This window comes from Adelges cooleyi, unplaced genomic scaffold, assembly GCF_023614345.1.
Source record: "Adelges cooleyi isolate 19-005CV unplaced genomic scaffold, UGA_ACOO_1.1 ACOO_flye_CR_arks_rails_tigmint_CR_PRNA_671, whole genome shotgun sequence".
Classification (NCBI taxonomy): Eukaryota; Metazoa; Arthropoda; class Insecta; order Hemiptera; family Adelgidae; genus Adelges; species Adelges cooleyi.
In genome coordinates, this window is record NW_026096373.1 from 79,159 (window position 1) to 100,260 (window position 21,102).

The 21,102-nt window shown below is 33.0% G+C and overlaps 1 protein-coding gene across 5 annotated transcripts; it reads left to right on the forward strand.

The window, feature by feature from the left end:
• The first annotated feature begins 3,056 nt into the window (after positions 1–3,056).
• On the forward strand, positions 3,057–19,645 carry LOC126845101 (carotenoid isomerooxygenase-like). Of its 5 annotated transcripts, XM_050583663.1 has the most exons (12): positions 3,365–3,468; positions 8,757–8,958; positions 9,205–9,316; positions 9,386–9,532; positions 9,882–10,026; positions 10,770–10,914; positions 10,996–11,228; positions 11,318–11,494; positions 12,511–12,750; positions 12,867–12,965; positions 13,658–13,815; positions 19,080–19,645. In XM_050583663.1, the coding sequence occupies exons 1-12, from the start codon at positions 3,439–3,441 to the stop codon at positions 19,201–19,203; spliced, it is 1,812 nt and encodes a 603-aa protein (XP_050439620.1). In that variant the 5' UTR covers positions 3,365–3,438; the 3' UTR covers positions 19,204–19,645. The 5 variants fall into 5 exon arrangements, with proteins under 5 accessions (XP_050439619.1, XP_050439620.1, XP_050439617.1 ...); XM_050583662.1 differs by lacking the exon at positions 3,365–3,468 and adding an exon at positions 3,057–3,268 and having other exon boundaries at positions 9,205–9,532; XM_050583660.1 differs by having other exon boundaries at positions 9,205–9,532.
• Positions 19,646–21,102: the final 1,457 nt, after the last annotated feature.

Below are 21,102 nucleotides of genomic sequence, written 5' to 3' on the forward strand. Positions count from 1 at the left end.
CAATAAATATTATTACCCAGATACGATAAACAGATAGACAGACAAGTAAGAAAAAAATCATACTGAAAGGGTAGAAAAAAATAATGCTTTCATCTTTATAATTGGTTATCATTGAATAACGTCTATAGATAAGATATCGCACCAAGGACGTCCGGAGAGTAAAGATACAACCCAATACAAGCCCCCCTCCCCCAAGGCCGTAGAAAATTTTTTTTGCTATGTTGGCCACAATGCCGTTTAGCTTATTTTTTCCCCTTCAAAACAAGACCAGAACGAGTTCAGTACGTCAAAAACTGTGGTCACAGGAATTTTTCTCGTGAAACATGTCGATCGAGTCTTCCGCCAAGTGGAGAATCCGCGCCAAATCCGTGAAATCGAGTGCAGACCTCCAAAGAGTTTTTGGAACGTTATGAACTGAAGGGTGATGATTGTCTCAAGTGTATTTCTACTGGCGATGAAACTTGGGTTGCACACTATACGCCTAAAACCAAGAGACAGTCCGAACAGTGGCGTCACACCACTTCACGGTTCACCCTCAGCCAATATTACCTAATACGTAATATAAAATTATTAAATACATATAAATTTAACATTGAGTTAACTAGTATTTGATAGAATGAGTATTATAATAAAAACAAATTTAATATACTCAATGTTTATTAATATAATGTATCACACAAAATCTAACTTAATTTATTATTAAATTACAAACGTTTTTGTTTAATACAAATCCATAACGTTTTATGAGTGTAATGTTTATTTTTATGTGCGGCGATGGTATAAAATGCTACGTGACGTTTTGGGGGTTGTGGTGGCGGCGAGGGTGTTGCAATAGCAACAATGCATATTGGACTCCCTCAGCTGTTACCGAGCGTTATTATTGATTTATTACGGCGAAACGCACGCTACCGTTTTTACTTCACCATGGCGGATGGCCTTGCAGTACGGTACGAGACGACGTCATACGCGCATTAAACGTTGAACAATTTTTTTTTTTTTTTATGTTTTAACAATTTACGATAAAATTCATCAAATGACATATTATTTCTTTACACCGTACTCATTCGTCATACAGCATTACAAAATTTTATAAAACTGAACATAAGGTTGCAGCGTAATATAAGGTACAGTATAAAACGTATATTATAAGGACTCTGGCCAATAGAATAACCGTACATGTATAAAACGTAACGCCAAAGAACCATGAATAATATTTTATTATAATGTATAACAATAATAAAACTATTGGAATTTGCTTTTTATGCAGCTTTAGCTTCGATGCGAAGCTGCGAAGGTATGATGTGTTTTTTTTTTATCTGTATACACATAATGATTAAATATTATGTGTTCTAACATTTCATAAAATAACATAACAAATGATTTTATTGGGCATCTATACTCAAACTTTAAAAAAAAAAATGTTTAGCCAGCTGTATTCAATTGATTAAGATTCAGTCTACATTTTAGAGCTGAAGACATAAAAGTTTTTCAGCCGAGTTTGCAACACGAAAGAGAATTTTCATGTCTCGTTGAAGTACTGAATAAATTTAGAGTAGTGGTGGAATTATAGATAATTAAATAGTATATTAACAAGCTAGTATCTGAGGTGGCTAGTAAATATATTAAGGTTCTGGGTTATATTTTAGTGATTTCATAATATCTACCCTTAAACAATTCATAGGAAATATGACCTGTTAAATTACATTGAATTTATTTTTCAGTTATAATTTGATCGTTGTAAATACAACATATCTCTCACTCCAATCTATCAATCCTATCACTTTTCCCCTATCTCCCACCCCTATCTTCCCCTCTCAAACCCATCTTCATCCCCAACCCATCCCCATTCCCACCCATTCCCCAACACCATCTCCGTGTGGTAACGCTTTTTTGATACGCTTTTTTGACATTTTCATGTCTTAGCTCTGGCACATAACCCTGGCAAATAACCGAAAAAAGCGTTACCAAAAAAGAAATGGGGTTGAAGATGAGGTTGGGGGTGAGAATTAGCCGGTAAATAACCGAAAACATTTTTCAGCTGAGTCTGTAACCACGAAAGAGCATTTTCATGTCTCGTTGAAGTACCAAATAAATATAGATTAGTTGTGGAATTATAATTAAAAAAAAAAAAATTACATGAAGCTTCCAGTTACAGCATAAGCCAAGGGGATTAAAAAATTATGTACAATCATGTTTCTGGCTAAAATTGTAGTGTTTATTATCTGGCCAAAAGTAACTTAACATAGAGAATTAAACTATTTTGAATTTATTATTTAGTTCTTATTTGAACGTTGAACGTACAACATAACTTTATGTGTTGTGTTCTGTTATATCATAGTATAACAATATATATACACAAAACCAAGAATAACGAATTTAAAATGGTATTTTTCAGAGCTCTGACCACATTTAGAACTTTAATAGTAAGATAAATCATTTATTTACTTTATTCGATTTAGCTTAATTTTCTGAAAATGTTGACTGGTCGATAGCCAATTTTGGATAATTTAGTTTATTGAGTTATTATATTTATATTTGCGCGCGTTACAATTAAAGCGCTTATTAAAAATTCCTTAACTATTTTTTCTTTATTTCACTTTTTAAAGCAGTTCTAGGGATTTAGGACTGAAACGTAGACCAAATGTAGATCAAGATTCAAGAATGGAACTAGAACATGTACAATTTTCTCATAAATCTGTAGTCAACCTTTTATCACTCTCAGTTATAATAATTTCTGTAGACCTGCGACCACCCCGTCCCCACACGCCCCGGTTCTGCCTGTACTGGCTTTGAGTTTAATATACGGGTTAAACGGGATCAATAAAAACATTATAAAAAAAAAAAGGCTACTCTGTATGGCCAAAGGTTTTCGAACGTTGCTGCACAAACACTTACCTGCACAATATATAGTATGATGATGGATTCTGTAGGGCGATTAATCATGCGCCGTGACCTTTGGGTGGGACGCCTGGTCGTCTGGCTTACATGCACATCGATCACATTCCCAACAGGTGTTTGTGTACGATGCATTTAGGTGCGCGTCCATTTTACTTGGTATTGTCTTTTCAATTCAGTTTTGAACCGTTATATTATTTTCTAACTATTTTATCGTTTATTATGTGAACCAATACACGTACAATCGTCGAGCCCACATAATATTACAGTGCATTCGTTTTCTTGCTAATCTACGTGCATGTGCAGTTCCACCAAGAATTGTCTGCCCGAACGACACTCCAACCGATCATAAAAGAAAATCACCGTCGGGAAGGTAAAAATCTTCTTCCGGGGCATTCCAAGTAAAGTAAAAGACCTCCGACAATTCTTATGGTTGACGTGGGAGGTGTTGAACACAGGTTTTACGGGCCGTCACCCTAGAACCAGCAAGGTCAAGACCCACATCTTAGTCACTATTGATTATTTTAGTCGCCAATTAAATCGATGGCTAAACATTTTAGTCATCCCATAAAGGTAACTTTTTTATCATGATAAATTTAATCATAGAATAACAAATAAAATTAATCATGAATACAAATTTTAACATTTAATTATGAATAAATTAGTCATGATTAAAACATATTTAATCTTGGGTAATAGATAAATTAATCATGATTAAAAAAATTCACCATGACCAATAGCTAGTTAAATTAGCCATGACCAAAAAGTCAACTTTTTTGTAGGTACACACGAATTAAGTTATAAGTGATTGAAGATAAAAATGTTTTTTGTTTAATTAAGCACTCATTAGTGCACTATTTAAACTTGAATAATATGCACAAAGTAACAATTTTTAAAGAAACTATTTTTTAAAGAAAAAAAAACAATTTTAAAAACTATGTGGAATAGGGTAAAGGAAGGTATTTTCGTGGCATAAGCAATTTCGTGATATAGTTTGTTTGATCGTATCGCGTAATTCCCTATTAGAATATTGTCTTGAAAACCACACTGATTGTTAAAATAACAGTTATTTTTAACTAGCGGACGTGTAGATTAAACTAAAACGGATTCTGTTTTCTGTTGGCGCTAAACGTGTTAAAGAATTAGGTAACAATTTACAATGACCGCAACAGTTATTTTTCAAGACAATTTTCTAATAGGGAATTACGCGATACGATCAAACAAACTATATCACGAAATTGCTTATGCCACGAAAATACCTTTCTTCACCCTATATGTCTGTAGCCTAACAATTTGATTTAAAAATTATTAGATATATCAAATTAAAAATTAAGACATTTTTATCTTAAGTGTTTTTTTCTGTTTCCCTTAAAACTACTTTATTTATACAAATTAATTGAATTATCCTAAAAAACGAATATTACATACAAAACAAATTACTAATTACGAATAATAATATTTAAAAATATAAATTGCAAATGAAAAAGTTAATCTTGGGCAATAGTTGAATCCTTGTCTTGATGTAATGGTTTTTTTGTGGCGGTCATTGTAAATTGTTACCTAATTCTTTAACACGTTTAGCGCCAACAGAAAACAGAATCCGTTTTAGTTTAATCTACACGTCCGCTATGACGCTGGATCTGTTAAATGTGGTTTTTACAGTATCGTTTATAAATAAACCATGAATATGTTCTTATGAAAACGAAATTTAATATTTATAAATTACAATAAATAATATCTTTGTCGTTGGATAGCCAATATTTTGTGATTTTGGATGGAAGGGTGCATAGATATAGCATGATGCATTTCTTTGGGTGAAGGGGGGGGGAATATTCCTAAAACAAATTCTGACCATACAAAATAAAATTATTAATATAACTTTTTAATTGCCACAATAATAACAAATTACCATTGTTATTTGTTGCGAGCCCTTTTGAAATTAAGAGCGTAACAGAAATAACGGTTGTAGGTTGTAGTTGAAGTTTTGAAAAAATAAAGCCGTGTTATAATAACATTTATAATAGTTAATAATATTTATTATTAATATTCACTAAAACTGAACATATAAACAAATACAAACACTGTTAAAATAATACTGTACAGATATTTGTACAATACAATGACGCAAAAGATGTTGGTATGCCGTTCTGCGTCTCGCAAAAGATTCTTCTAGCTTCAGTGCATGGAATCATTTCACTGATGGATCATTTTTGCTTGCTATTTAAACCATAAGAGGTAACCGGATCTGGGACGAATTACATGTTCAAAGCTGTGTTAGGCAAGGCCGTTACCTTTTGCATGTACACTTTTTTACATGCATAATTTATATACTAATTCAAGTACATATTATTCGCGAAATTGTTAAATTAAATTATACTATTTGTCTATAACGACTTTAAACAATTTGCACGGGTCGTAAAACCATATAAACTGTTTTTAATTTAATCTCAAATTTATTCATTAAAAATAAAAAGCCAGTACAGTGGGGTCGAGGCATATTGGGGACGGAGAGGTCACAGGTCTACAGATTTTATCATAACTGAAAGTGATAAAATCACTTTTAAAAAAAACGTTTCAATGCGAATCTGTGAATAGTGTGTTCAAACTAGTTATAGTGATTTAAAAGATATCATGGGACCAGCAATAATGTAATTAAAATGTAATATTTAGTCTTGTGCAGGGTGGATACGATAAGGGTTGATCGCCTGTCTATAAAAATGTACTGTCATAGTTACCCATGTATCGTAATTAACAATATAATGAAAATATTTCCATTACCTGTTGACTGTTAATTCACACACACATAGCAACCTAGAAACTGACTACGGCCAAAGTGCAAATTTACCCTATTTTTGGGGTTTTTACTTAATAAAAAAAAAATTTGACTACAGATTTTTGAGAAAATTGTATATGTTATAGTTCCATTTTAGATCTACCTTTGGTTTAATTTTCAGTTCTAAATCTCTAAAACTTTGCTTGAAAAGTGAAATGAAGAAAAAAATTCTATCCCTTCTAAGGAAAAGGGTTTATAATATTTTTTTGGTTTGTTAATGTTTATCGATAGTACTATGTTTGAAAAACAATTCATATAAATTTGGAACATTTTCGACTATTTTTAAAAAAGTTATAGAGCATCGTAATTTTAAATTGAAAAATTTGTACATTTTTTGGGTGTTTTTCTCGATTTTAATGGGGAAGGGGTGGCTTTTTTAAATGTTTGACCATTTATTGTACCTTTCGGGTATGATTTCTGATCTTTAGAGTTGCTACACAAAGAAATCGGTTTAGCGGCTTACGAGATATCGTGGGTCCAGACACAAAAATAAAAAATAAAAACACATCATTGTAAAAACAATACCTTCTCAGCTCCGCATCGAAGCTAAAATGAAAACGGATATGAATGCAAATTGATATTTTGAGTTTTTTGAAAAATGTGGTTTTTGAATTATACGAGTATTAATTCTAGCCTACTCAAATATAATATTTAGAGGAGAGGGAGTGGTACGTCTCATACCAATGGACAGTACTCGTATCCACCTATATACTAATTAATTGACATCTTACTATCTAAGCTCTAATATCTTATTTAATAATTACCTAAATTATTCAGCTCTTTTTATATTTTGTGTGTGTTTCATCTTACCTGCTCTATCACCGGATTACCAAAGGACCAGGTATCAGGTTTATAACCTTTATATTATAATATATATATATATATTATATTTATATTGCTTTCCATTCATTTTAATACACTTTTATCAATAACTTAATCTTTACTCGGAGTTAAGCCTTTTTAATAAAAAACATTGTGCGTTACAGTTTCAGAGTTTAGTTTGTACGACAGCCCTTTTGCTATTCAGTCGGTTATATAAATTTATAAAGAGTCTCTAGGGATATTTTACAATAGATTCAGGGTAGCTTCCTGTCCCGGTTAAGATCTTTTAATTTAGCCCTAGAAGGCGGTCAGACGTGGGTGTGATCCACTGCACCGTAACAAAAGTCTAAAACGATAATCATACCACTATAACAACATCGCTAAACAACTACTGGGCCCTTTGCCATCCTGAAGTCGCGTATTTATGATAACCGTGCAATATACATAGGTATAGTAATAAAATACAAATTTGACATTAGTTTTCCACCCCTTACTTAACGGATTGTGGTTGGGGGCTGTGGGAGGGGAGGGTGGTAGGGGGTTGTCGAAATTTGGGTTTGAGGCAATGTGTGGATGGAGGCCATAATCAATGTTCTATAATCATTTTGACTCGGATCAACCCGCGAATTTCGAAAGTCTAACAAATTAAAGTTGATGGTAGAAAACCCAGTCAAATACGAGTATTTTTCGGTTTATTGCGGTTTTGAAGATGAAGGAGTTGGCTTTTGATCCACCAAAGTATCAACCGCATACGATTTCGGATCTACAGAGGTGCTACTCGAGTAAATCGGTGTACATAAACAGTTATCATAACTTCAGACACAAAAAAAAAACATCGTAGCTAAAAAAGTTTGTATAAATATTAAATACACGGACAAAAATACTGAGTAGGTCCAATTAAAATTAAGGTTAATATAATGACACAATACATTTCTAGTTGGTATAACTAAATGTTTAGTTGACCCAACTATTAAACCTACCCCTCCTAAGACCCATCCACAAAAGAACGCCCGTGGTTGTAATACAATTCAACTTAATGCAGCCTGTTATTTTGACGTTTTAGAACAAAATGCCAGAAAAAATTTCGATATAAAAGTTCTTTGGCAATTTTACTAGGTTATGTAGGAAACAGATTTTTGATATTTTGCTTTTTTTATAAAAAAAAATTGAAAATTGTATTTATTTAAATACAATAAACTTAAGATTTTTATGAAAATCAGCTTCCTACACAACAATAGTAAAGTAGCCAAAACACTATAATCTCTTTACAGAATTGAAATTGGACCGTCCTAGGTAGTCGAAATTTCGTCTGGCTTTTTGGTCTAAAATTATTATTCAAAATGACTTTTACTCATAGGAAAAAATATTTAAATTAAAAATAATACCTTGAACTGCTTGAAGCTTATACAATTAACAGATCAATTAAGTGACATGACTGTAATTTATTACAACCTTTTTCTTCTTAAATATTGCCTATACAAAACCCCTTAAAAACAGACCGCATGCAACACATTATTGTGATAACCAAAAAATATATTTTTATGAAAACATTTTTTTTCTTTTTGTGACCTTGTATGTGCTATACATTAATCACATTAGTGGAATAAAAAGACAAAACCGTTACATAAATTGCTCAACATGTATATGTTTTAGTTATTGTTTTTTATATAATAACTAAGTATCGTTTAATTTATGAGATGTTCACCTAACCTTATTTAACCGCAAACGACTAAAGGACTCGCGTTATAATTTGTATGGTACTTACTTGGATTTCAATTTTTAATTTTATTAATTTTTATCGATTGAGTAATAAAATCCATAACACTATGTATTTGTATACAAATCACCGCTGTAAACGTTTTGTCGTTTGGTAAGTCGACCAAGATAAATCGTGGCATTTATTTCTTTGGAAACCTTACAAAAAATAAATAAATAAATATATATATACTATGAATATAAATCGTAATCCAATAATTTTTATACTTTCTCATAATTCAGTTGACTGTTTAAAGCACAACCGCATGTCGCCCATTAGTACTACTAGTGTGACCACCAAACGGTCACATTTATACATGTGTAAAAATCTATAAATATATATATGTATTAAATCATAATGCGCACTGCGACCAAAGTAAAACAAATAATTATAACCAAAATAAAGTAGGCTTTAAAGCGTTGTAAAAAGTATCGGGTTTGGATTCTGCAGAACTTGAAGCATCTGATGGCTCTGTCGGGTTCCGTGAACCGAACGATGATCAAAGATTTATTCTCAAGACTTGACGAAGACAGGGAAGCGTTGGTAAGAAAATTAAACACCGGCGAAGACCTGTACCCGAACTGTGACAATTCTATATGGCTTCGAAGTTGTACAAAAGAGACTACTAGTCCAATTCATGGAAAACCCAAAGGTAAGCGTTGAATTCGACGGAAAATTTAAAACCGGCAATTTTTCTTTAATATTAAAACTCGAAAGGAACTGTTTGTTTTTCATACTAATGGTATCTTCTTTTTATCTGGCAAATAAGTATAAGTGATAGTTTGTTCAGCCTCTTACGCCTCTTATCCCAGTTATTAATGTCATACTATTGATTTTAAAAGAATACATAATATATATGTCATACATACAAGTGTAATAATCATGAACGTTGTGACAGGTAAAATACCAAAATGGTTAACCGGATCACTGCTAAGAAACGGACCAGGTTGCATGAGTGTCGGGGAATTTGAATTCAAACACTTATTCGATAACTCAGCGTTGTTACATAGGTATGCACATCATTGTATTATGATGACACTTGTTTCCATGGTGTACAGAATTTCAGTCTTCTCAAACAGATTTGCATTTGATAACGGCACAGTAACGTACCAATGCAGATTTTTGAAATCTAATACTTACAAACAAAACCACGCAGCTCAGAGGATTGTCGTCACAGAGTTCGGAACTAGAGCTTGCCCAGACCCATGTCAAACGATTTTCCACAGGTACTGTTATATATTGTTGTTTATCACAGACCACTAGTTTGAGACGTTAAGTATTAACCATTTAGGTTTACCATCAATAATTACCTGTTCTATCATTAGTTAATTATTCAGAGCTTTTATTCCTAGTTTTAAAATTACCACTACCTAATGTTTTGCTACAATCATACATTTTTTAACGTAACTGCACTTCTACAAACTTTAAACGATAATCCTCCGATAAACAAGTAACCACACATTTTGAACATTATTCATATTTACAACAGAAACGTACGGATAAACTGTTTTGTCAAGGGCAAAATTCTTACGAGATAAAATACGTAGTAACCATTGATTCCTATTTTTTTTTCAGGTTTGCCAATGTGTTCAATTGGAACTTCGACGAAACAGATAACGCAATGATATCAATATATCCGATTGGAGATGAATATTATGCACTAACGGAGTTTCCTGTGATGATCAGAATAGATCCCAAGACCCTGGAAACGCTCGATAATGTAAGTGTTGTATTTTAATGTTGAATTTACAGTTTGGTCACATTTATCATTGAAATTTTGGGGAGTTTTTTCGAAACCTTTTTAGTTTTACAATCGTCCATTTTCTTCCTTTCATTTTTGTACATATATTAAAAACCCAATGCCAAATAATTAAAAAATTACTTCCTCAAAAATCACGATAAAACCAAAATAAAATAGGGTGCTGCTAGGGTAACAAACAAAAAAAAATCTCTTATAAAAGTTATAAAGCTTAAGGAAAGTTCGACTGATAACAGCAAAAATAGTCATAACTTTTACAATTATTAAGCTAGAGAGCCAACATTTTGTCGAGTTCAGTCAACAACATAAACAGTGTAAATTTCAGTTATTAACGTTCAATGTACCGCGAGAAAAAAATGCCCGTTAAGATGAAACCCAATCACCACAAAATTTCAATCAAATCATCTAGACAACCCAACATACTGCCTACTGGTAAAAATGTAGAAAAAAATTCGAATCCACCATCTTCCTTCCCCTGAGATTATTTCCTATTGGCGCTACTGGGTTTTATTTTGTAAAAACAAACCGATAAACCATTATTGACGTTCAATTTCACATATTATGCTCTGCTATACATTTTTAGAGTTTTTAAAAAAATATATATTTTCGCTTGATATTAGGGAGTGTTTGGGCCTACCGGCTGTAGTTCCGCTTATGCATGTAAAGATACTTGTTAAATACTTTGATTGTCGTCACGTTTTCAGGTTAATATTGCTAAGAAAATGGGCATAGTGCACCACACTGCGCATCCGCTTTTAGCGTCCAACGGGGACGTGTACAATTTGGCGACTATCCCTAAAATAGACGGTCCTTACTATGGCGTGGTCCGTTTTCCTCGGTGCGATCCAGGTATAAAACAATTAAAACCTAATTGAATATTATTATATAGGGTGTTGATGGTTTTTTTTTCGCGATTTTGTTTCAAAAAAGAAACCGGACAACAGCATTCCGGTGCCGATGGGATGTTCGATAAAATGCACGTGGTGGCTTTGGTTAAGTGTCGATGGCCTTTGCACCCGGGCTACATGCACACGTTCGGTATGACCGAACATTATTTTGTCGTAGTCGAACAACCGTTGAGCGTGTCCATACCGACGGCGCTGGTGAACCGATTCAACGGAGAACCACTGTCTTCTGCTCTTAAATGGTTCCCAGACCATCCGGTAAACAGCTTGCCCTCCAAGTGATCTAAGTGCCAAACGTAGTGTATATAATATTTCTACTTGGTAACAATGTCGTAACGTGTTTTTAGACTTTAATTCATTTGATTTCTCGAGTCGACGGACAAACAGTAACGACTTATGAGGCCGAGTCTTTTTTCTACCTTCACATCATCAACCAGTACGAAAACAACGATAGCGTAGTGATCGATATTTGCTGTTACCGAGATCCAGCCATGCTCGATTGTTTGTACATAAAAGAGTTACAAGTAATGTTACAAAATCAACACGAACAAATTTAGTATTCCCGTCGTTTTTCCACATCTTAATTCATAGCCATAAATAAATTCATACATCTCCATCCTATTATTTATAACATTTAGTCACTTCTATAATTCGGTCTACCTCTTCTCATTTAATCCTTCTATACCCCTATGTGTCCTCAACATGACCAAACATTTTTTAATCGATTGTCTCTCGTTTTTCCTGTTATTGGCTTTTTCTTAAGTCCAACTAAGGTCCTAATGTAAAATCATGGTAGGTAGTAAAAACACAATTAAATTATAGGAGATATTCAAATGCATAACACAAATTGAGCGTCACCCCCCCCCCCCCACCAAAAACTATCCATACTAATAATACAAAAATACTTACTTTAAAAAAAAAACACTACGATGGCGATGATTTTTGTACAATTATTAGCTTAGAGGTGATGTAGTATGAATATTGCAGAATCCAATTGTTAGGGAGATTCGAAAGAGTTACTTATTAAGGGACAGAGGATAGGCAATATTTAACAAAAATAGATCATTTTAAATAATACGCCGCCTAATTTTAAGTTAAACAAATATTAATTTTTTTCAGTTATAAAACTTATAACGTTTTTTTTCTTTAAGTCGTGAAGATAGTTTAATAAAACAATTTAAATTACATTGTGCATGTTTTTTTTTTTTTTTTTTTGGATCCTACGAACAGCTTTTTTCATTTATTTATCTAAATAAGCGTAATTATAAATTGTAATAAGTGTAATTTCAAAATTGTTAATATTTGTTCGTATGGTCTAGAGAAGAAAATATGAGAAATACAACGCCACTTTAAAAGTCCTTAGAGCATAATTAGATCGTTGAGTACGTTGGTGTGAATAATATAGGTTTTTTTAACATGAAAAACAGTCAGTTTCTAATCTCTTTAATAGATCAAGTTAGATTTTAAGTTGATTGAACGAAGAAAATGTCCCCAAAATAAAAAAAAAATGTTAATTTTTTTTTTTTACAAATGTTATAAGAACCTGAACAAAAATCCAGATTATGCAGCCATGTTCCGGAGTCGGCCGCTTAGATTTATGTTGCCATTGACCGGCCAAAAAAACGGTGGAAGATTGGCGGCACAACACCCGTTTGTATGGCCAGAGGCACTGTGCGATTTAGGATGTGAAACTCCCAGGATAAACGAATGTAGGGCGGGGATCAAATATAGGTTTTTCTACGCCATTTCGTCGGACGTGGACGCAAAAAATCCGGGCACGGTATTTGTATTATATATATATATTATGTTTAATGTGCCAAATACTGTAGAGTTTTATAAGACTAACACATTAATGGATTCGACGTTAAAAGACGCTACATTGTATGTTTTAAATAGATCATCAAAGTGGACACTGTCAACAAAAAGTGTATAACTTGGTGTGAACGAAACGTTTACCCTAGTGAACCGATTTTCATCGCATCGCCCAACGCTGAAGTAAGTACCTCCGTAATCTATGTACGTTTTCGAACTTCATTTGTATGTGAATAAAGTTTCTCATATAAATAAAATGTGCCGTGTTACTTTAAAGCAGTAGATGTGTCATTTACGAGAGTTGAGTGATGTAAATGTCTTATAATTACGCTAAAAGTTTGGCTGATTTTTATAAATACTTATGCATGTAAATTATATATTCATTTCTTAAAAAATGTTAAGAGGATATAATATGATTTTCTAAATTTCCCTCTCTGACAATCAGGTGAGATTTCGTAGACTTGAATGAAAACTTACTCAGTCTAATCGAGGCCAAGTCTTTGTGCAATGTTGAAAAATGTATAGCGTTATTTATGAATAATGCAGGCGGACAATGTGTGTTAATAGTTTGTTTAGTATTGTCGTTCGAACATAATCGTGTCATATTCTGTACCTTGTTCCAAAAGCACGTTGAACTTATTTGGTGAAGTAAATACTTTTGGTTTATTCTGGTACATTTTGGGAGAAGTAGGTTAAGAGAGAAGCCGATGCTTACTTGCCGGTATTGGCGTGCCCATATTCGTGCCCCATGTTCAGTACACATTGCGACATGATCCGAACCAACCTTTGAATATACCGATAATAGACGTCTGTACATAATGACCGATGAAACCGGACTAAACCCTGTAAGTTATTAATAATTTTTTTATGTGCAGGACGAGGACGACGGAGTGGTGATGTCTTCGATTGTCTGGGGAGGAACTGAACATCAACGTCGAACAGGAGTTTTAGTTTTGGATGCAACAACTTTGAAGGAATTGGGCCGGGTGACGTTTGACACAGAATCCCCAGTGCCAAAATGCTTACACGGGTGGTACGCATTGAAAATGGTCTGAGCAAAATACTTAATTCCATTTTAAAAATAAATCATTAATATCTACCAAAAATAATCATAATAGAATTCATATAAATAGGGTTGAAGATAATAACAACAATAGTTATTATAGGGCTAACAAGAATGTGAACAATAAAAATAGTAGGATTAGTCAGCATACTAGGATTAATAATGGTAAAAGGAATTTTGTACATAGTATTCATAGGGCCAATAAGAATATTAATTTGGGTAACTTTAAGTATTATAAATATTATAGACACCCCCGTGGGTTAAATAATAATCATTCTAGGGCTGTATTCAATGAGAAAAATAGGACAACTCAAAATCATTATAATGGAACTAGAAATAGGAAGTTTGAATATAATTGTAATAGGTCTACTTTTAGTGCTTTTAACGATCAATCTAGAAAGGGTATTAGCAATAGACAGAGACCCAATTATACTAGCAGACCATTTACCACTAACCAACAATATAACATAGGGAACTTAGACTATAACCTACGAACCCAAAATTATGTCGAAACTCCAATTCCTCTGTTTTCCTCTGTCTCTTGATGGTAATTCCAAGAGACAGTATAAGAAAAAGGAAAAATAAATTTCTATTTTTCTTTTGTAAAAGTATAATTTTTTTGGGGGGAATCATACATATAATTGTATTATGCGTGAATAAATCAATTATTAACTTCTGTTATGTAGCGTCTTTAAAAATATAAATATAAGTATTATAATTCTCATTTCTCACGGTGTAAAAGATTACCAGGAATAGATCTAGCAAAAAAAACACATATTTCTTTGGAGGCAGAAAACTGCCGTTGCAGGTTTTTAAAATTTCAACCTAACCGTTATACCGGAATTATAAACGTTCGTTTGTAAGGCAATGCCTTTTTCTGTTATTGCGTTGTCAGAAATGAATAGTGGACATGTCCGAGTCTTATTTTCTGACAATCCTTGGACAGCAATTCCCGATTCGCACTTCAAATTATTACTTGAATTTAACACGATTATAAAATATTATAATAGGATTCGTTGACCGTTAGAACAGAAATGATAAAACAACGTATTAAAAATGATGATTGTGATTTTAATAGACCATAATAATGTAATATGTACAATCTCAGACGGTACCCAAGACGATGCTAGTAATTATGACACGCACACACCCGTATGTGCCGGTGATCGCAATGTTTTGCTGACGCTGTAATTTCTGGGACAATTTTTATTATAATATTATTACGTTAGAAGGTTTTAATTTTATTTTTCATAATAGTAAATAAATAAGCAATTTTTTTTCCCCAAGACAAAATAAAGAGTAAATATTATCGGTCTGTGCCATGCAATTATGCAAACGTGTAAAAATAATTATTTTTATATTTTTTCCCATACATATAAATATATGTATAATACTTAATATAATAAAGCAATTAAGATCGAAACGTCATTTATGTATTACTGTAATTTCCAGAATTAGGTCATTTTATGGACCATTTTAGCCGTGACCCTTATTTGTCTGCCTAGGATAATATGAACTGGGTCAATTTTTTGTCCAACTATATTAGAATTTAACATTCATTTACTACTTCTGCCGTACGCCTGTTTCTAAGTCATCAATACTACCGAATTATTTACCGATTTTTATTTACATCATCGTTTTAGCCGTTTATTTGCCGTTTGTTTCATCTCTAGCCGAACGATGCCGCCCGAAGCCGTTGGAGGCACTTTTATTTGGCCGCACGATGCCGCTTTTACTGTAATCAATTTGTATTTGATTTTATGTACTTTTATTTGCCGATTGCCGTTTGCCATGGCCATTGATCGACGCAATCTTAATTGTCGCAGATCCATTGTTGCCGATATTGCTGCTTAGTGCCGCATTTTTACCGCAAATTCAATATTTTATTGAGTTATTTGCCAGGAGTCAGGAGACCAAAATTGTTACCACACAACATAACACGCATTTTTGAATTTCGAATATTGATCATATGGGTAGTTTAAGAGAGAGGAGTAGCTAACCTTTATTTTATTCGTCCGGATCAGTTTGTTTTTAATTTTAATTGTTATTTGTGTTATTGCGCGAATGTCATCAGCGATTTTATTAGTGGTTTATACTTATTTCCGGTTGGTTACCGATGATTTTTTTATATTTTAAAATCTGTTTATTCACATCGACTGTTATATTATTATTTTGGCAAATATTTTCCCGGCTAACCCCCGGTGACTACTTTATGTCCAGTCTACTGTCGACATATTTTTTACACGGCACTGTCTCTGACGATCTCAGATTGACATATTTTAATTATTGAATGGCGTTTTATTATTTTTTATCAACATCAATGGACGAATATTATGTCACGTCACATGTTGACACACATTTTGCGGCATATTTATTTTTTTGGCTTTATAAAATAATTTCGGATTAGGTAATGAAATAATGACTAATATTCTACATGGTGTTTCGTTTACGATTGATTGTTTATGACTATGTATACATTAAATCGAATTTTAACTAACTTATTTTATTGACACGAGGTGTGCAGATACAGCCAGTATTTTCTTTTTACGGTGATTTTATTTTTATATGCATAATTTTGCGGATACTGATTTACGGGAGTATATGACATTATTTTGAAATATTGTTGTTGTTGTGGCTATTGTTGTTGTTGTTACTGCTGTCGTCGTGGCTGTTGATGTGATTGTTGGTGTTCTTGTTGCTATTGTTGTGGCTGTTGGTGTTGTTGGTGCTGTTGTTGTGGTGGTTGCTGTTGTAGTTGTTGTTTGTTGTTGTTGTAGTTGCTGTTGTTGATGTTGTCTGTTGTTGTTGTGGTTGCTATTGTTGTTGTTATTGTTGTGGTCCTAATGATTGGTACGGTCAATATTTTTTTCTTTGATTTGTTCGTGTTCTTCTGTTGTGCGCTGTTCACTTTGGATCTCCGTATTTCAATTAGCTAACCACCAGACGTTAATCCCTCCGTTGGTTTGATGTGGTTTTTGCGAGACATTTTCATGTCTTAGCTCTGGCACATAACCGAAAAAGGCGTTACCAAAAATCGTTACCAAAAAATCGTTACCAAAAAAACGTTACCAAAAAAGCTTTACCAAAAAAGCGTTACCAAAAAAGAAATGGGGTTGAAGTTGGGTTGGGGTGGGAATGGGAATGGGGTTGGGGGTGGGAATTAGCCGGTATATAACCGAAAAAAAGTGTTACCAAAAAAATCGTTACCAAAAAAACGTTACCAAAAAAGCTTTACCAAAAAAGGGTTACCAAAAAAGAAATGGGGTTGAAGTTGAGGTTGGGGTGGGAATGGGAATGGGGTTGGGGGTGGGAATTAGCCGGTATATAACCGAAAAAAAGTGTTACCAAAAAAAGCGTTACCAAACAAGCGTTACCACACGGAGATGGGGTTGGGGACGTGAGATAGGGGGTAGGAGATAGGGGTGAGAATTAGCCGGTTCATAACCGAAAAAAAGTGTTACCAAAAAAAGTGTTACCAAAAAAAGCGTTACCACATGGAGATGGGGTTGGGGACGGGAGATAGGGGTGGGAGATAGGGGATAGAAGATAGGGGTGAGTGATAGGATGGGATATAGGGGGTAGTGGATAGGGGTAAGATATAGAAGGTAAGAGATAAGAGATATGTTGTAAAATGGCTGATTTTCTTTGTATAATTTGATCAAATGATCGTACAAAATATAGTATGTATAATTTGATAGTATAGTTAAATATTTATTTATATGTATAATGAATATATATATATATATTTTGCTAAATAAACCTAGAACAAAAACAAATCGTTGGCATATAATTATTAATATATTATTATATATATATATATAATATATATATATAAAGTTAATAAAGTTTTAACCTTTGTACATGAATCGTATCTACGGAGTTTTTCCCGTTGAGAGTAAGGGCTACCTTATAATTAATTTCAAAAGGTCCCCTATATTTATATTTTAATTTTTTCGATTGTCTTGGAATTTGTATGTCAAATTTTACTAAGACCTTTTGACCGGGTGTGTAACTGTTTTGTGTGTTCTATCGTAGTATTTTTTTTTTCTATTTATGTTGTTGCCAAAGATTTGTAATAATAGATAACTTTCCTAATCATTAAATTTAGCTTGACTTAATTTTGAAAAATTTCGTTGTAATTTTGATTTGTATTATATAAAATTAAAAAAAAAAATCGTTGAATTAGTTTATAATTAAGGAAAATGATAAATAAAAAAAAATAATTCGAGAAAAATTATCTTGTAAAAAAAAAAAAATTCCTACTACTTTTTAGTTGTTACTAAACACAAAAAAAAAGTTGGTGAGACACAATATCTCAAAAGTTGAAATATCCCAAGAAAAATCCTTGGAAAATTCCAAAAAAAACTGTAGAAAAATGTTCTACACACAAAAAAAAAAATCAAACGAGAAATCCTATTCCCTTTGAATATAACACACACAAAAATTTGAGAAAAAAGGTAAAACTTCTCCCTCAAAAATAAAAACAAAAAAAAACTTGACACTTACCTTAACCCTTCACTGCATAATGTTCCATATATGGAAAAATTATTTTTGTTGTTTATATCTGCTCATGCTATACATCTTTGATGCACAATGTTCCATATTTGGTACAATTCTTTAATTAGCGTTTTCTATGAAACCAAAATTCAAAAAAAATTTATTTTTATATTTTTAAGTAGTATTAAGTGCATTTATAGCATATGGTTAAAAAAAATAATCATGCAGTGAAGGGTAAAAGATGGGCGCCAATTTTGTCGTATACGCACTTTGGTACACGAACCGTTAAACACACACACACTGTAACAATTTTAAATTAAGTAAAAGAAAAGTAACTCAAAAGCTAATAAACACACACACACACAATTATAATTTTCATAAAAATAATAATGCACGCAACAATACTCTCCTCGTAACAGAACGGTCGCTTACGGGAGAGTGTAACCGACATAGTAATTTGGGCGGCCTTAAATAATAAACATGATTGAAATCTTTACTGTGTAGACAATATTGTATAGTTTTGTTTTGATTGTTTGGCCTACATTTAATTGCTTATTTGCTAATATACATTTGTCTTTAAGAACTATACTACAATAATTAATTCTATTCTTAATTAAATGTTAATTTTCCAGGGCAATGTGTATTTAGGGGCTATATAAAATTATTTATGTATTTATTATACTGTATTTTATTAAGTATATATATGTATGTCTTATTAAGTCGACTTTTATATTAAGTTTTAGGTGCAGCGGTACGATGGTCAACTTTTTAAACTGTCTTTTTAAAGACAACCTGTGTATTAATAATGCCTTTGTTTTACATATTTTTATTATATACATATATATTGACCTATTTTCATAGTTAAGATAAATCATTTCTTAGTCATACGATACACTAAATGCGCAAGATAAGCCAACGTCAACATATTTTATGTACACTTTTCTTGTATCGTATGTATAATGTTTGTATACATTTTAGAAAAAAACCCGCGTAACGACCTGGGGACGGATATAATTACTTTCTTTAATTTAAATTGTTAACGTTCGTTTTTGGAAAACTACCCTACAATTAAATAAAAAAATACACCTAAAGGTGCGTGCATTCTTTAACTTAAGTGTATATTGTAAATGGTCTGGTTTTTTACGCAGCTTTTTCTCCAAACCATTAAGTTAACTTAAATTCTATAAACTTGTGATTACACATAATTTTATTTTATAAATATTATTCACCAGATGCACGTCCACATTGTTTGTGACCCAATAGATTTTAACTTAATAATGACGGAATTTTTAAATGTGGTGTATTGTTAAATTTTAAGAACACTATTTTTGGGGAGGACTTTGCGAAGACCTAGTATTTCGGTTTTGCCCCGAGCTTATGCCAAGAAAGCGACGACAGTGCGGGCCATTTCCCTATGTAGAAGGAATGCGACAATGTGGTGGCCCTAGCTGAGAGGGATGTCCTTCCGCTCTTCGAAGTCACCAGAAGTCCGCCAAAAATACAAGTGTTCTTTTCCCCAATTAGTTTTAAGGGTTAACCTTTATTTTCAGGAATTTTTGTAATACCATTTCTTTTGCCTTTTAACTTTTTTTTTTGACAACCCTTAACTTTATATGACTAGGTCTGAGGTCGGACCTCTACGGGGGAGGGGCAGCTGTAACGATCATATTTCACCTGACCGTTACTTCGTGTCCCAAACCTACTGACACAGCACCCCCGACTATAGGTAGGGGAACGGTCGCACACACAGGACAATGCACGTCGCGTAGCATCTAATTAACCAGTTGACTTTACCATCACGGACCGCCAATACCCTCGACCTTTCGCCCTATATTTTCGCGGTTTTACTACAAGCCGCCAATCCGATTATCTTTTGTGTGCGTCCGTTTCAACTCCGCTTTGAACAACCATTTCATCGTCCAACCCAGGTCAGAGTGTATATATTTATAATATAATTTTGTATTTTATTTAGTGACCTTAATTTAGAATAAAACATCTTGTAGCCTGCAGCTGAGGGTTAGATTATTTAACAGCGTGACCGCCCGTTCTAGCTCCTCGGGCGATATATTAAATTAATAAGGGAGACTTTAACCCTTCACTGCACAATGTTCCATACATGAAACAATTGTATTTATTGTTTATATCTGCTCATGCTTTACATTTTTGATGCACAATGTTCCATATTTGGTACAATTCTTTAATTAGCGTTTTCCATGAAACCAAAACTCAAAAAAAAATTTAGAAGATCATAATATCCTTTAAATTTTTTTTAAGATACGAAAATATAGTTTTCATACATATTTGCCAAATGCAACCAAACGCTATAGTGTAATTATAAGACATTTCACATTGACAACACTCAATTTTCGCAAATAATATATGCAATGTGCATACATACAAATATAATATGTATATACTACATAGTATAATGTGTATACTATGTATGGTGTCTTATGATTTAATTGGTTGGTCAAAATATAGTAATGTGTATAATAGTATTTGAACAAAATGTCGAGTACCTTTTGAATTTACTCTTTAAGTCTTGATAAGAAACTGGTCATTGGGAAAAAGTGTACGCGATCCTCCTGCATGACGGCGGCGACCGTGCGGGCGCCGCGGACGGTGCGGACGGTGCGGGGCGTCCCGCGCAGTGATAATTTTCTATGTTCAAGTAGCTGTAACTTCAAAACTAAGCGTTTCCGCAATTTTTTTTTTGTGCCATCGTTTTCAGCATTAAAAAACAAATCGATTGAAAAAAAA